At 43.7% G+C, this 18,133-nt stretch overlaps 1 protein-coding gene across 4 annotated transcripts in view; it reads right to left on the bottom strand.

The window, feature by feature from the left end:
• LOC111075416 (disintegrin and metalloproteinase domain-containing protein 10) overlaps positions 1-18,133 on the bottom strand; it is a 112,079-nt gene that overhangs the window by 15,734 nt on the left and 78,212 nt on the right. For all 4 annotated transcript variants that reach the window (XR_002607944.2, XR_002607945.2, XM_022368710.2 and 1 more), the window contains exons 3-4: positions 16,787-16,983; positions 16,055-16,679 (exon numbers count right to left, since the gene is read on the bottom strand). Coding sequence is in view for 2 of the 4 variants with exons in the window: in XM_022368710.2 (XP_022224402.2) it covers positions 16,055-16,679; positions 16,787-16,983 (822 nt within the window). In the remaining 2 variants the exon portion in view is untranslated. The remainder of the gene's footprint in view (positions 1-16,054; positions 16,680-16,786; positions 16,984-18,133) is intronic.

The raw sequence follows: 18,133 nt of genomic DNA, 5'->3' as shown, positions 1-18,133 counted from the left end.
AATGCTGAACCTTGCGGTTTTATTTTCGGTTGCCTACGCACACACTACCCCATACATATGTACATACATACATACATCAAAAGCAAAGACAGGTGGCAGGTGGCCGCACAAGGCGGTTAAGTCCATGTGGATACTGTGACTGACAAAATGGGAATGAAGTGCAAAGTCAGCGGGAAATGGTGGCATACCTGTACATACATATGTATGTAAATATATGCCTATGAAAAATACACTGCCACAAATTCTGTCGCACAAGTCGTTTATTTTGATAGAACATTTATTATTCATCAATGGCGGATAATAAATTATTAAATAAAAATCCATGAGAGCGTGCCCAGCTGCGGGTTAAGTGAATTATTTATTCGATTTTTAAACTATTTTCTAATTTGTTTTCAGAAGAACAACCAACTGGACTGGAAGTATAATTCTTGCACTTTATACCCCTACGAGACATTCGCAAGAACTCTTTTTTTATAAGAGTTTGATGTCTATATACATATATTAATTATTATTTATTACTATTGTTATTATTTAATTTTATTATTATTTATTACTTTTGTTATTATTTAATTTTATTATTATTTATTACTGTCATTTATTTATTTATTATTTAATTTAATTTTTTTTTATTATTAATATTATCATGTAATATTTAATTATTATTTATTGCTATTATTTATTTATTTATTATTTAATTTTATAATTTTTTTATTATTAATTATCATGTAATGTAATAAAAAAATGAATATTTTTTACAATTTATTTCTGTATTTTTTTTTTTAGTATTTCTTTCATTATTTGTTGAGGTCTTAAAACAGCTAAAAATCAATTACAAGGCCTCTATTATAATAGTACAAGACCTCTAATTATGATATTTTCCTTATGTTGATGTTCAGTTCCTAGACCTTTGAACCTCTTTTAAATATGAAAAAGTTCTTCTTTAAATGCCTTCACGGAGCATTTACCAACGAGCAAAAACTCGTCCATCCAACTGCAAAGCGGACAGTTCCTGAGAGTCTCCCACAATAAGGGTTAATCCTATTACGCCTGGTGTTGAGCAAAGACTCATATTATTTATCCAAGTAAATTACTCGAGCAACAAGACCCTCCACCCTCCAACCCACTGGGAAGGCCACAACAGTATAAGTGCAACCAACAACCAACAAGCAACAGCAGCAGCAGCAGCAATATCTGTAAAGGAGAGGGACTTCATTTCCTTCTGTTGCTAAACCAAAAACGGAAGTAACAAATATCATCAAGCCCAATTGCATTTGTGGCCGAAGAGTGGAGCAGATATTTACTTGCCCGCTTGCCCAACCCTTGGGTGGCGTTTTCCACATTGCTGTGGTGTTGCCCCCTCCCCAACCCCCGTCTGCTTAGATAAGCAGAAAGGAGTTTACTGCCCCCAGAGTCGAAATAAAGATGCAGAGGCGGCTGGCAAGTGCTGGGCTATGATACAAGTGGTTTATGGCTGTGGCTCTCTAGACCCCCCCCCGTCTTCGAGTTGTCCGACTTAATCTTCTGCTAAGAAGTGCATCATGTGCATTGTCATCGCTGCTTGCTGCCAATTCAGTTGCAGTTTATCGCTTTAGGCGTTGACAGATGTCATAATAATACATTCTATGATTTTTAGTTGATTTAAAATGGGCAGAAATATTTATTATATTTATGGGTAGAAAAATTAATACGCATGAGCCGAATACACTGGAATTTTATTTGGATATTATATACACAGGCACACAAAGCAGACACACTGACAGAACAACTTTGAACTTGTTTTGAAATTCAATTGAGACTCCCAAGTGGGTTGTTCTTGCTGCCACGCTGTGTTGCAGCTATGTGGCTGTGGTGGCTGTGTGTGTTAGAAGCAGTTAGAATCGCCTATGACAACATCGTTTTTGCTGGTTACTGTTGCTGCTGCTGCTGTCGTTGTCATCGTCATTATCAAGTGGCCGACACCCGACACCCTTCCACACACACAACCACCCACCCACCCATCCACCAATGTCCCCGAAAATAACCAGTAAAGCACTTAAAAAAGACCACATGACAGCCAGCCAGCGGGCCAGCGGGCTGACTAACCAACTCCATCTCGTTGCCCTCTTCTTACGCTGCAGACTTTCTAGAGAGGCGCCAGGGGGCATGGCCAGGCATGGGTATGGTAGGCCATCATCGATGCTTGCGACTGGCTAACAGGTTAGTGCCGCTGTCTGTGTGCCTCTCTGTGTGTGCTGCTGCTTTATCGCCCTCGATACTGAAGTCCCTGCCAACCGCAATTTTCACTTCACTTCAATTTAAACTTGCTGAATGAAGTGTTCATTGCCTGTTGCCTGGCTGGGGCTCGGGCTCGGGCTCTGGCTATAACCCGATCCAAGGAGGTGTTACCCAAAGGCAGCCAAAGAGGTATTTTTGGCCTCAGATTTGCCACAAGGCTTCGACAGGATGCTGTACTCCTCCCCGTGTTGATTAGAGACCATTGTGGGAAGCGCCTGCTTATATTTGCATTTATTTATTATACGAGTGTGTGTAGTGTACCTTGCTGCGGCGAGTATTCCCCTGTATTATATTTCTGCTGGCCAAGCCTAATGTTCATTTTAATTAAACTCAAACACGAGCCATACGAGCTACAATCCACAAACGAATACATGAATATGAGTAAGCCAGAGAGCCAGAGAGCCAGCCAGCAAGCCAGCCAGCCAGCCAGCCAGCCAGTAGATTCCCCAAATGGCCCATTGAACTGACACAAGCCGTTGGGGCGACCAAAACAAATTTATGTGCATTGCCAACGGCAGTTGCTGCTGCTGCCGTCTGGCTGGCTGGTTGACAATTCAAACAGAAATTTAATATTTTAGTAGTTAAATTATTTGGCACTTGTAATAAAACAAACACCAGCAGAAGCAGCAGCAACAGCAACCTCCATGGACCAGTTGCAAAGTGCTTAAATGCAAAACTTTTGTAGCAGCAGCAGACCGCAGGGCCAGAGAGCTACAGCTCGGGCATCCTTATAATGTGCCTCCTTGGGTCTGGGCTGTCTGGGCTCGGACCAAATGTTGTTAAATAGCACAGGCAAAATGTAAATACAGCACAAGATTTATGCATATTTTGAGAGGAGAAGCGTGAGAGAGCGGCGAGAACGGGCAGCAAAAAAGGGGTGCAATGTCCTTGGTCAAGTGGCATGTGTGTTGTAAATTTTAAAATTGTTTAAATTTTGGTCTGCTATTGCCAGGCTGTGTTGCAGGCAGATACATGGACACTGCCAGAATTATGCGTCAAGACATTGACTAAATCATGCTGCTTGTGTTGCCGTCTTCTGCAGCTGCTTCTGCCGGTACCGGGGGCTCTCCACCAATTGGGCACATTACGCATACGCCATGTGCCACACATGACATTATATACTTATCGAAGCAGCCTTGAAGCGGATTTTTACTCTTTGTTTAGCATGTGTTTGACATCATATTTTGCGAGTTAGTTAGGCCAGTCGGAGTCTTAAATGGACACTTGAAATCTTCAACCAAAAAGGCAGACTCTCCCACTCAACTCTCAATTAAGGAAGGTCAACAAATCCCCCAGCTGCATCAACCACAGCGCGTCATTTAATATTTCACGCACAGCACAGCTCATCCTTCAGGCCTGCCGCCCCAGACTCCAAGCTGCAAGCTCCACACTGCTGCTGCTGTTGCTGCTGCTGCTGCTGTCACCTGGCCGGGTCAGATGGGCGACAGGGCTGGACGGAATGGACTGAGGTTGAGGTGGGGCACTGCATCCAAACATTTGCATAAATTTCAGACAGAAAGAAGGGAGGGGCAGTGCGAGTGGGCAAGTTTGCTGCCAGCAAACCCGAAATGTTTCCCATTTTCGTTGATGATGGCGACAGATTTTAAATACATTTTGCACATTGCACTCGGCATTGGTCTGGAGAACGAGAATGCTGGTCAGGTGGCGGCCATGTGGCCGTGTGGCCATGTGGCAGGGCCGCCAACACACCCGTTGGCAACAATTATTGGTTGTGTGCCGTGTGCCGTGTGCCGTGTCCAGTTGCTGGACATGGGTGCGGGTTACGATTCATGGGGCTTTGGCTCTGGGCACTGGGCACTGAGCACTGGGCCCCGCCATAATAACGAGTTTTGTGGTAAATTGAATTGTTCAACATTTCACCTTGCCTCTGCCAGAAGAACATCCCACCAATAAAGCAGCAACGGTGCAGCGTTTCATTCGGTTCCGTTCTGTTCTGTTCGGTTCGGTTGGGGTCTGTCCGCTTAATGCGGTTTTTCCTTCTTGTTGGAAGCGCATTTTCGCATAGTCTCACATTTGCTGCAGCTTAAAATATTTATCGATGGGGCGGCACACACACACACAAACACACACACACCGCTGGGGGCACACGTGGCATGGAGCATACTGCGGCTCAGGGGGCCGAAAGTGCATAAAGTTGATAGACAGGCCGGACGGCCAGCGGACAGGAAAAAGCATTGCGAAGAAATTATGATGGTCATAAATTTCATTTCCGTCAATTCTCTTTTATTTGTTCCGCTGCTGCTGCTGCTGCTGCTGCTGCCGTCTGTTTTGTGGCGCCACACGAACCACGACGATTGTGATATGTGATAATGGTCGTTGGTATTTCGTACACATGATATGGGGTACGACATGGTGGGGTGGTTATTAAACCAAACTGGTTTCGTGCTGCTTATGTTTGATGCTGATTTTATACAATTATTTTATATTTTGACTGCCATGAATCAGTTTCCAAATTGCACGATTTTTATTTTATTATTTTATATTTTTTATTTTTTTATTTTATATTTATATTTTATATTTTTATTTTTATTTTATATTATATATTTATATTTTTTATTTTAATTTTATATTTTGTATTTTTATTTTATATATATTTTATATTTATTTTTTCTGCTTGCTTGAGGAGCATTTGTGTTTATTTTTTTTTAAATAGAGTTTCCAAATTATTCTATGCAATCAATGAATGCCTTTAATATTGCGTTTATTCTTGAATTTTCCCATTAGTATTCTCCTCTGAAAACCAAGTCTGTTCAGCATCTGTGCCGTGCTGTTTCCACCCACAGTTTTTGACGGTTCGCATAAGTAGTAGCCTGGTGCTTCCCAAAAGCCTTTATCATGGCCCATTTCGATTGTGCTTACTACGAGACAAGCCGCACGGTCACCATTCCCACATACATATGAGACAATTATGATGACAGATTGCTGCACAGCAGCAGCAGCAGCAACAACAGCGAAAGCAGCAATGATGCCACTTCGGCAGAGCTGCGCAAGGGGCAATCAAAGTGGCATGGAACACAACCCTGCAATCTAGCTGCGACTCCTGCGCCACCCACTGATGAAAAAGTAAATGCAATCCAAATTGAAGTGGGGCGGCGCTACACAATGTCATGGGCCATGGGAGTCGTCTCTATGGAGGCCATGTGTGAGCTGAGGTGAGGTGCTGTTGATGGGGTTGCAGCTAGACAAAAAAGCCATTAAAAGCGACTTAAATGTTGTGAAATGTTTTCACGCTCTCTGCCATGCACTGCCATGCAACGATGGGCACAAAGGTGAGGAGGCGATGGCAATGGCAGTGGAGGTGGAGGTGTTTGCAAGGTGTTGGAACGTGTGCTGCTTATGGCACATTTTCATTTGCACAAACATTTATTAAATTTTAAAATCTAATTTGAATTTTCACGCCACACACACACACAGCCAGAGAGCACAGCAACCCCGGCAGACAGCAAAAACAAAACTAAACGAAGTGTGGCACAAGAAGCCGGATGGAGGGAGAAGCAGCCGGAGCCGGAGCCACAGCTAGAGCTAGCCATCCAGCGAGACGAAACCAGACGAGAACAGCAAGGAGAGCGACCTCACGGATGAGAATGAAGATTGCAAGGATGACACTGCGGAGGCGAGAGACCATCAGCACGGAACAGCACGAAAACAACATCAAGCAGCACGCAGTTTACTTTCACGTAGAGGAGCTGCAGATGCATATAGAAAATTGCACAACCTTACATAAAATAAAGTTGAATGTTTAAAAATAGATTGGCACGAGACGAGTCGAGTAGTAGGTACACGTTAAGCGTCCAGTCAGAGCCAGAGAAATGTTAAAAGTTCTTTGAATTACTGATGGATGTCATCGTAGTCCAGAGCCTACACGGAACTTCGATAGTGGATATCCCTAGTATTTTCTATTTATTTTTAATAATTATTAATACAATTCTGCGGTTTTTTTTTGGCCAGAATTCACCTCCAGTTCAGTTTATAAAATAGCTAAAGCTAGACAATTGCAAGCTGAAATTCTGTTGTTGGAAAAGCTTAACGAATCAAAATTCATTTTATCCACTCGTCTAGGCAACTCCCAATCGAAGATTGAATGGAATGGAATTTAATCGAGAGTATATTCATTCGGACATGTGCAAATTTCGACTACAAATGGAATGCCCATAAAGCAGAGGCCGGCAGCGTCGTATGCACTGTGCATAGGAAAAAAATTCGGGCAGCGCAGTCGGCACACGTACAGCGTAAAGACTTCGTGTGGTTTCGTTATTCTGCCCCACTGACGTAGCGGCAGAGAAACATGCTTCGGGCTATGCAGAAACGGCTTCATATTCTGCTCGCTTGCCTCAGCGGCAGAGAAGCATTCGTGTGCCCTATGCACAATTGCTCGGCCCTCGCAGCGGCAGAGAAATAAGTAACGTATTTGACTTCGTACCAAAAAAATGTGTGAGTCTGTGTGCCGACCCCTGCTATGAAGTGAGTTGCACAGATCTAGATGGGGAATGTTTCATGGCACTCTATCCCATGACTCTTCACAAAAATTCCTCTCTAGGCAACAGGCGACAAAAACAACATTTCCGTCAACATTTCAAATGGAAAATTACATTCTTTGGTTCCAGGTATAAAGCAATTGATTGTTTGGATAGAGGAGCGGCGAGTGGTTTAATCTGGTGATGGACAGAACACAGATCAGATCAGCGAGCTCTGTGGAAATCCATAGTTTTTCATTTATGTCACAAGAACAACCGTTAATCATAGCATTTGGGGAACGGATAGCACTGTAAGCACCGCCATTAATGTCCTCCAGCTGACGTGACAATGAACATGAAACTCAATGCGGGCAGCACAAGAGCGGGGGTGGGGCAGCAGGGAATTACACAAAAAATGCAAAGTTGGCCCTGCTGCATATCAGGCATTCATTATCTCTGGACAAATGTCAATTAAAAGTATGGGCATACAAATAAAATAATAAACACTGTGGGACAGTGTCACGTCTATGTATGTAGCGCTGTCGAGGGGAACGGGGCTTTGGTGACCATAAAACTTATTCGTACGAGTAGTGCCATAAAAAGTAACGCATAGCAGAGGGGAGGGTGGGTGGTGGGTTGGCTCACATGAAAAGTTAGTCATGCGAGATTTTCGCTGGAAAGCGCCATAAAACTGCAAAACTTCAATTAATTTTCCCATATGGCGGGGCGGGGTGAAAAAATATATATATGTAAAATAGAGTAAAGCAGAGGCAGGCCAGGCAGCAGCAGCTGACTCTGAACCCTGTTCAGTGAATTCAATTAACCGCAATTTCCATGGCGGCTGACCGGGGCTGACACAAATGGCGGGAAGGAAACAAGGAAACAAGCGGTAAGGAAACAAGGGGTTCGGTTCGTTCTCCATCAAATGCAATTGTTGTGGTTGGCAAACAACAATTTTCAGACAACTGGCAAAAAAAAAGTATGCAGCATAAAACATACAAATTGTGCTCGTGTCAGCATAAAAAAGTATTACAAAATATTCACCAAAGGAAACTACGCGCACGAAGTGCGGATACCCTTGTGGAGCAGTGTCTTGCATTCAGTTCGTTTACAACATTGAGCAGCGCAGTGCAGTTGCCATTTTCTTATCTCTTGATCTGCATGTGATCGACGAGCTTTGGCTGCTCTCACAGCGCACACGCACCACACCACTCTCTACCACTCTCAACTGTTCCATTGCTCGCTCAGCAACAGCAACATACATAAATGCGCGTGAGACGGCTCTCCCGCTCGCAGGCTGCGCTCCCAGCACAAATATGGGACGGGAGCCTTGTGTAAAGCAAAGGCATAACCAAACGGGACTCTGCTTTGCTGAGTTCCTGTCTTTGCGTCTGATCTTCTCTTATTATTTTCACTTGACGTCTGCAGAATACCTTTTACTCTAGAAAAATGTGAGATATGCACCTAAGCAAGTGCAAAGTGTAAACCAGATTAGAATTCTAGTTCAGTGAAGAGACATACATTTTATTGATGCTCACTCAAAGAAGAGAGTTCTCTCAGCGTTTACAAATATCTCAACAAAATTTAGAATACTCTTTCATTTGAAAGAGTATCGAAAGAGAAGTCAAAGTGAGAAGCCGCACCGCATAAAATTGAAATATGAAAATAATTAAAACAGTTTGCAGAAATGCTCAACGAATAATAAATATGCATTAAACAACAGAAGCAGCAGCAGGAGCAGCAACAACAATGTTGCCTGTTTCATATGTCAGCTGCAACATTTCGTTGTTGTTGTTTTCTGTTTGTAATTTGTCACTTCTAATTGCTCTTATTGGTATTGCTGCTGCTATTTTTCCTTGTGTGTGTGTGTGTGTGTGTGTGTCTATCTCTGAGTGAGTGTCTGTCTGTTTATGTGTGTGTGTGTGTGTGCACTTGATTTTGTTGACTTTTGCATTGTAATTATGCGGTCGGATTTGAATTGAGATTCAGTTGCCGATTCCAGCAGACATAGAGAGAGAGAGAGAGTGAGTGAGCTAACGATGCAGATGACCCATTTCTGGCTAACTGATTTGTAATTAGCCACGGGACGGTACGCCAGATGCCAGCTCTTTGATGTAATAGACAGGAAACGGACTGGACTGTGGTTCCATGGTTGGTGATTTGCATTCTCGGATTTCCATCAGTTTTCGCATTAAATGCTCAATGAATACTTCCCCCTCCCCACTGGTTGGGTTCCAGCAATTACTTAATCAAGAGTTAAGAAGATGAGGCTTACACCCCATTCATTATTCGATTAGTGTCTGCAGGCCTCCTCTCTTGAAGATTAAGCTGGATTATCCTTGTTTATAACTATATAATTTCATTGCTCGCTGCAACATTTCTTTAAATCCTAAACTTAATTCCAATTAAACATAGATAAAGTCTGATTAAAATAAATCAAAGTTTTAAATGATTCCAAGAAGATAAAACAACATTCTATCCAATCTTTTGTACCATTAAAGTTGCAAGCAAGCAAAATAAATGCGAGTGCTCCTGGCCATATCGCACATAATATCATTATCGTCCATTACACTATCACAATGGGAAATAATCAAATTAAGCTGCGAGACATAACTGCATTGTCATCTCCAACAGAAGTTAACCCTTTGTCGCGTTTATCAACCGGGCGACGTGTTGAATTAATCTAAAAATGTGGTTCCAAAGCCCCAGACTAGACGAAGCGAAAAGCAAAAAAAAAAAAAATAAACCTCCACGCTATGGACACTCGCTGGCCCGCTGCTAACGCAAACTGCTGACCACAGAGCAGGGATGGGGCGGGGCGTCATGGGTGGGAGAGAGCAGCCGGTGCAGAGGAGGAGCAGCACACGGAGCAGCACACGGAGCAGCACACGGAGCAGCACACGGAGCACACTGAGCACAGTCTGTGACCACGGGTTGAATGACCAACGTTAACTTAATAGAAGTTGACACATGTCGCCACGCATGCAAAATGTATTCATCCAACCGCAGCCGAGTGGGCAGTGTGGAGAGGAGGAGTGCTCGACAGCACACCCCACCCACCCATCCCCTCTTCAACCACCTCTCTGGAACACAGCATGGATCCACTGCCCAGCAGCCGCCAGCCGCCATGCCATGGAGGGGCCATTGTGCTCAAACGCATTTGATTTCAATATCTGTGCCTGGGCCTGGGCCCTGGCCTGCAGCACCGCCTGCCCTCGTAACTCTGCCAATTAACATGAATGTCGACTGGCGCAGTCTGATTTCAATTCGTTTCGATAAAAAAATAACCAATAGCTGTAGAAACGAATAGAAGATACCCTTTGTTGACATAAAGAGGAGCATGGAGGACTGAGAGAATTCTCTCGTGTTAATTGTTGGGAACCATTGCGAACATTCTGCCTAAAATAATTATCCAGTCAAATCCAATTTTGCTGGATCGCTAAATAATTATATATCATTCGTGTAAGCCAGCTAAAACTATTGAAATAAATTTGAATATTGCAATAAAGAAACGAAGATTTTAGACACCAAAGTTTTCTTCCAAATCTTTCTGCTGTGGCTCTTGAAAGTACTACCTGAAAATCTTTATTGATGCCCCAAAAATTCAGAGAGAGGGAGAGAGACATGCCCTAACATTATTGTCGATTAAGAATAAATAGATATATGTACATATCCGCTGCAAGTGCTAATGGAATCGGAAGCGCTTGTTACATTCATCGTACCGATTGATATATACCCTTTATAACACCAAAAAAAATACATATTCCAAAAGTACGAGGGAGAGAGCAAGAAAAAGAAACGTATTTCCGGCCATGACTGTCGCATGTCAATTTGGGCACGTTTTTTTTTTGTTTTGTATTTTTTCAGATATGTTTTCCCTTACACCCTTATCCCTTATCAATGGAACTATGCTGAAGGGAGCAGGGAGAACTTTCTTGCGCAGCGTAGCATGAAATTTGTTTGTTTACAATTGCAAAACTGCCGGCTGGCTCCACGCTGCTGCTGCTGCTGCTGCTGCTTGTGGGGCTGCTGCTCTTATCAAATACCGGAAATTATTGTATGTTATGTGCCAGCGACGTCGTCATCGTCATCGCCATTGCCATTGCCAGTGCCCGTGCCCGTGCCATCTCATCGTTATCGAAACGCGGGCGTAAATCCTGTATTTATGTATTTTTTTCTGCTTATTTCACGCATCGTTGAGCTAAATATGTTCATACATATTCATGGAGGCAACGACGGCACAGCAGCGCACAGACGGAGAAGAAAATTCAAATCAATTACTCATGCCAGTGCGTGGGCAGTTTTTTTTATGGGAAAAATACGTTTTTACGCTGCCTCCTTTCCTTGTTGCTGATTTTGTTATTTATTTTATTTATTTAAATTTCTTGGCTTAGTTCTTACTTGACTTTAAATATAGATCCGATCCTTCTGTAGATTTCTGTGCACAAATAGGGTTTAAAATGTTATAAAATGTTCCTCAAAAACATTCAGCGAAAGGCGCAGCTATGGGCTGCCCACTGGGGTTTGGATAATTAAAAGTTTTACCAATATAAAACTGAACGCCTGCCTGTGTATGTCGTAGACATTTATGCTCCGCTGCCATGAGTTTTCGGAGTAAGTGGCACGAAGGCTGCGAAGCTGCTTGTGTTGAGAGGAGAGAGAGTCAGGCCTTTGCCTTTGCCTTTTTACTATAAATTTGCATAACGTTAACAAGTGCAATCAAATAGTCATAAATAAATGCGAGCCGCATTGCATTTATGGCAGTTGCAGAAACTGCGCATAAAGCTGCCACAGCCATCCCATGGTCAATGCACTCGAGAGAAAAAGGCAGTCAGAGTGAAGGTTGGAGGTGGAGTGGAGGTTGCAGGGCAACAAAAAGGAGCTGGCAACAGTGACGCCACCAAACAATGTGCCACTTGAGTTGCACACTGTTTTGCTGTGCAAAAATTATATTACAACATTGTGTATAAATTGTGATTTCCATGCAGCAGCAGCAGAAGGAGCAGCCGTAGCAGAAGCAGAAGCAGGAGCTGCAACTGAAGCAGGAACAGCATTCAAGTGCAGAGACTGCACTCGCGTAATTGAGTCAATGTGTTGTGTGGGGTTGTTGGGGTGTGGCTATGCTTCGTTACTTGGCTCCTTGCAACAGAGTGCGACAGTGTGTCAGGGCGGCAAACAATGGCAGCCAGTCCTTGACTCAATCCCAGTTGAGGGACTGGGTACTTTGTCCTACCCGAAGAGCAAGAGCAAGAGGAACTGCAGTCGTAGGATAAGCAGCAATGTGCGTGTGCATTGCTCGGTCGGTTTCAACACGCACTTAACGCACCCCCCAGCACCCCCAGAACCCCACAGCACCACACATTATACCATCTTTCTCAGCACATGTGAATGAGCGGGGGTCTGGCCCCTCCACACGTCGTACAATGTTATCTAGGGTCCGTCGGCGACTGCTCATTTCCACTACAAAAGTTAATATGCTGCTAAAATGGCATTAAAAGTGCTGGGGGGGTGGGGGCAGGAGGCAGAGTCGCTGCTGATAAGTTCAGAAGCGTAAACACCTCGCGACACAGTTTGCCACACATGCCCTGGAGGGGTGGGGGGTGGTGGCCAGTGGCTAATAAACTTTGCCAACTCAAGAAATGCGAAAAGCGAGGGGAGCGCTGAGGGGTGCACCACAGGCAAAAACCTCACAAATGGAAAATGTAAGAGAGCTAGAGGGGTGTGCTGGGGTGTGGTGGAGTAGGGTGGGGTGTGGTGTGGGGAACGTGTTGCAGCCATGAACAAAAATAGCTGACCGTTTGTGCACTGTTGCACAAATTAAAGTTTATGTTATGTTCCCATTGGCTAAGTGGCAGCCAATGGCAGCCACATGACAAAGCTTTGACACTACTTTATGGTAGTTTATGGACACATTCCAACCGATGGTCGATAGCCAGTCTATGAGGGAATGCAGCAGCAGCAGCAGCAGGAGAATTGAGTAGTCCAGTGGGGTACTTGGAAGTGTATAGTAAATGCTGCTATAGGATTATTCCGAGTTATTTTGATGCACAAAAAAATAGCAATACTCGCACAGAATAAATGTTAATTTTAATTGTATTTAAGGTGTTATCCATTAATTTCCATTTTTGTCTTGGCGTTTACTACAATCTTCTTAGTTCCCAAATCCTTTGCTTTCCTTGCCCTTATTGTTGCTTGACTGCAAACCACGCAAATGCCAATTTTGTATCTGCCTGCTATCACTGTCAGTCCCGTCCCGTCCCAAATCAAATCAAATCAAATTCATTGAGTGGCATTATTAATTAACAGCATAAATGATTTGATACATTTAAGTGAAGAGAACTGCGGAGAATGTCAAACACAAGCTAATTAAATGGTTTCATTGCCCCGCCCCGCCCCCAGCACATTTTCCACAATTTGCATAACAAAACTAAACGAAAAGTAGCAATTTAATAAAATGCAACGAATGCTGTGCACTGTGTGTGTGTGTGCATCAATCAAAATGTGCAGCGGCAACAAAGTAGACTGACAGCTGGGGGTGGGGCATGGGGATGGGCATGGGCATGGGGCTGGGGGTGTGGATGAGGCTGGGTCTGTGGCTGCGGCTGCGACAGGGTTTGGGTTGGCTGTAAGTGGCTTTTGTGTGAGCTCATTAAAGGGATTACACCACGCCACTTCCCCCCCACCCACCGCCGTTAAAACAAACGTGCAACTTAACTAAATACGCCCATGACAATAGTTTTATCAAGTGTCGCTGCCGCTGCCGCTGCCGCTACCACTGCTGCTGCTGCTGCTGCGGCTACGTATTTTTGTTGTTGCATGAAACAACAATGGTAAATTGTCGAAAAAAAAAAGAGGTTCCACCAACAAAAGTGGCAGATCCCCTGCCCCTCTGCTGCATAGAGAGAGCAGCACCTTTCATGCATTCCCTCCTTATAGTTGCTCTCATTTGTGTTGCTATGCTCTCATAAAGGGTACTATTGTTACACTATTCGATGAGGCAACAATCGTTTCAGCAGTCTAAAATCCTAATCCTGGCATATTCCTATATGTTGCTAGGAATCTTCTAGAACAATGTTAGATAATTCGAATGATAAGTATTATAAGAAAAACGCTAGAAAATGCACCAATAATCCAGCTACATTGAGCCCAATGACTGCCTAAGCCCCGCCAAATCTGTAAGAGTATCTGCTGCTTCTGCCCTCTCTGCACTCTTTCCACTGCACTCTCTTTCCACTGCACTCTCTCTCATCTTTCTTGTTTAGCTATGCATTTGATTCTGCTTCTTTTGTTGCAACAACGACCACAACAGCAGCAGTGACTACGTTTACATGGGCGTGTCGTGCCGCCTATTGTCATAGCCGGCATGGCTATGGGAACCGAACCTCATACATACATATACTCGTATCGTACTCGAATGCTTATTTGGAAGCTGCCTGCTGCCTGCCGCCTGCAGCCGTCGGTCGTCTGGAACCCTGATGTCGTCATAGTTGTTGCTGCCTGCACAATAACAACGACGATGCATCCGCTTTTTGTCACAATTTTGTATGCTCTTTCGTTTCGTATCGTTTCGTTTCTATTTTTTTTTTTCGTTTTTGGTTTGCTGTTGCAACTTTTCATTGTCAGTGTCATTGTTTCTGTTGCTGTTGCTGTAATATTACGTATGCGCCCTGTGCAGGGGGTGTGGGTGTGGGTGTGGGTGTGAGTCTGTGTGCTTGTGTGCACCTTCTTTGTTGCAGAGTTGCATAAAAAATTGACCATTGAACCGGCAAGAGAATATTTCTTTTATATTTTTTTTTTTTGTTAGGTTTTCGTTTTCTTCATGCGTGGCTTGGTTTTGAAATGAAGTCGCTTGGACGCCTTTTTGCATAAACCATGAACTTGCAACGTTGCCCCTTTTCACTGAAATGCACATTTCACATTTGTCTGTGTGTGTGTGTGTGTGTGTGTGTGTGGGTGTCTGTTTTTCTTTGTCTCCAGTGTCTGTGGATCCGGGACAATGTTGCCAACTGCCACCAGCCCCATTTGCAATGGGCGCAGTGGCAAAGGAAAATGCAGTTTTTTGTTTGTAATTTTTTGGCTGCCATTTTTTGAGTTTAAAAGATTCTCACATAAAGCATAAAATTATGCCGAATTATGTACATGTGGATATGAGAGCACTCCTTTTGGGAAAGAGAATAATCTTATGTTCAGTTCGGAATACACCAAAATAGATTTTATATCGGGAATTAGTAAAATAAAAGAATATCAACGCACAGACAGGAAACAACTCTGCAAAAGCAGAGTCCCGTTTGGTTATGCCTTTGCTTTGCACAAGGCTCCCCGTCCCGTATTTGTGCTGAGAGCGCAGCCTGCGAGCGGGAGAGCCGTCTCACGCGCATTTATGCTGTTGTTGCTGAGCGAGCAATGGAGCGAAACAATTTAGGAGAGTGGTCTGCATTGCGTGAGCGCAGCCCAAAAGCTCGGAGATCACATGCAGATCAAGAGATAAGACAATGGCGACTGCGCCGCAAGACAAAATACCAAGCAGAAAGCCCTTGTCAAATATTTAATTTTTAAAGGGCAAGAGAAGAGAAGTATTGAAGCATCGAGAAAATAATATTTCAGCCTGGCAAAGTAAGACCCAGAAGAAGCTGTTGAAAAGTTTCACCTGGCTGATTAGTTTTCTGATCAACGAAAAGTTCTGCCATGACGTTAGCTAAGCTCTGCTGCCATAGCGAATATATGTATATATTGTATATTGTATACCCAGTGACAGCTTTGATATAAACAAGTTGTTGAGCTTAACAACTTTTGAAGTGATGTGCCCCCACCTTGGCTTACCCTTACCTTACCTTACCACCCTGTGCGCCACACTTGACATCCACATGACAAACAGACAGACAGACAGACAGACAGCCTGCCTGCACGTGGGGATGGGACTAAACAAAAATTATTAGCAAGCACTCGCGACAGTCATAACTCAAGTGTCAAAACAGCAGCGAAATGTTATCAAACAATTTCAAGGTTGGCTTGTCCTCTCCCGAAACGACTCCCCAAAACCATCCACCTTCAAATAAATGCGAATGTACTCGCAGTACTCAGTGTACTCTCTCTCTCTCTCTCTTTCGTACTGTGTTCCATCTATAAAATAAAGCCCTCAAACTTTTGCCGGAAGCCAGCCAAATAAATCACATTTAACAATGTGCGGTAGGTGGAGTGCAGAGGGCGGGGTGGGGAAGTTTTGTTCATTTCTGCATCGGCAAGTTCGCTGCGTTCCAGAGATGGGCGAATGTAGAATGAAGAGAACGGAACTTATTTCGACTTACCTTCGCGCACATTCTCGTAGGCATCCTCAACATGTGACTCCTTGTAGATAATGGAGTGAAAATCAAGTTCGTCCTCGGCATTATCCTGCTGCTGCTGCGGCTGCTCCTCGACGTGTTGTTCCGTTGTTGTGGGTGGGAATGTTGTTGCAGTTGTTGTTGACTCCTCAGACAGCTCAGGGGGCGCCACTGTCGTCGTCGTTGTCGTTGTCGTCGTTGTGGATTCAGCAATTTTCTTTATGAAGTTTTCTGTCTTATTATCAACGGCAGTTCTGTTGTTGTTGTTACTGTTGTTATTGTTGTTGCTATAGTTATTTGTGTATTTGTTAGAGTTACGAGAGGCCAGAGGCCGTGCTCCTGTACTGGTGCTGGTGCCGGTGCCGGTGCTGCTCCTGCTCCTTGGTGTGACTGTGAACGACTCCGTTGTGGATGATGAAATCGCAGTGCGATTTATGTGAAAATAATGTTTGGCATGTTCAACATAATAGGCATCACGTTCCGTTATAATTTTACCCTCGAATACCCCATTGTGTATGGAACCAAATACATAACTATTACGATCCCCTATCACTTCGCCCGCATAGATATGATCCGTGGAGACATCAATGGGGCCGTTGCTATCATAAAACTATCAGTGCATGGGATAGAAAAAAAAAGAAAACATATATAAATATATAAAAAATAAATTAATAAAAGATTTTTTAGTTTTAAATATATGTATGTATATGTACTCACGTCTAACTTATCGCTAAATGTATTTAAATCACGTTTTAATCTAAGATGGAAGTCTCTTCCATGTGCTGCAAACTTTAAATGTACATAATGATCTTTGGTCACTGATCGTCGCGCCCTGTTGTGACTAGCTCGGATGTGCTCGTGATCATAGTCGAGTGTTTCGTAGTGGGATATGTATTCGTTAAGTCGTTCATGACCTGCAAAAAACACACAAAGACAGAGAGTCAGTCAATCAGTCAAATCATTAGCTATAAATAATTAATGTGGCATAGAGGTAAATCTTAGAGCTGTACGCACAGTAAATTATTCAAACAGAGCATATATAAATCTTGGCCCAGAAACATCTTCCATTCTCACTACAAATCCATTGACAAATCTGGAAAATCGAATGCTGTTTAAAAAACAAAAAGCAAGCCGAAGAAAAAAAACAATTCAGAGCCAACCGCAATTTCAATTTAATTGAAGGCCGGAAATTGAAACAAAACACCACAGAGCGAGAGCAGAGCACAACTGTCGCCCCCATTTCATTGCCACTCACGGGCCACGCCTCCCTCTTAATACTTTTAACGTTTGCTGCCTTCTGCGAAGGGAAAGGAGAGACAGGAGGAGTGTGTGTAGTATGTGGTAGGTAGGGGCTGCAATTTCTTGTAATGCATTTACTGTTGCAGTTGCCCTGAGAACTGAAAGTTGTTGCACATGCCACACACCCTCTGCAGATGGCAAGTGGCACTTGTGGGGGGCAAGAGCAGGAGGAGTTTCTTTGACTGGCACAAACATATTTATTTTGGCAGATGGACTGGAAAAATGGAAAACGAACAGCAAGAACGGCTATGAGGCAGTGAAATGGCAGGAAAAAAAAGGGTTGGGTGCTGCGGGGGCCGGCTGTGCCACATTCGTTTGGGGCCAACAATATTCTTGCTTTTTCCCCCAGTTAAAACTTGCACAACATTTTTAATGCATTTACAACACACACACACATTCGCCCATAACTGCATTACTTACGAGCAAATTTTGAGGCCAACAGAGGACCGAAGGGCCATGTGGCCATGTGGCCATGTGGCATGCCTGATTGCCTAATGGAGTGTTGTGTGCGAGGGCTAGGACCAGGGACCAGTGCCAGTGCCAGTCCCAGTCCAGTCAAAGCTTTTACTGCAAATATTTTTTGCACTGACGGATTCGCATTGTGTCGCAAAAGTCTCTCCAATTTGCACAATTTTGTATCAGAATCGAACATCAAAACGCACAATAATGCAGTCAGCTAATGTGACTCTCTTTGATGGGGTCAGCAAGAGGCGCTGTGAGAGGAATATGTCATGGAATAAAGCCAATACAAAATGGTTCCAATGG

The sequence above is a fragment of the Drosophila obscura genome, unplaced genomic scaffold, assembly GCF_018151105.1.
Source record: "Drosophila obscura isolate BZ-5 IFL unplaced genomic scaffold, ASM1815110v1 contig_179, whole genome shotgun sequence".
Classification (NCBI taxonomy): Eukaryota; Metazoa; Arthropoda; class Insecta; order Diptera; family Drosophilidae; genus Drosophila; species Drosophila obscura.
This window is presented reverse-complemented; position numbering and strand designations above follow the sequence as displayed.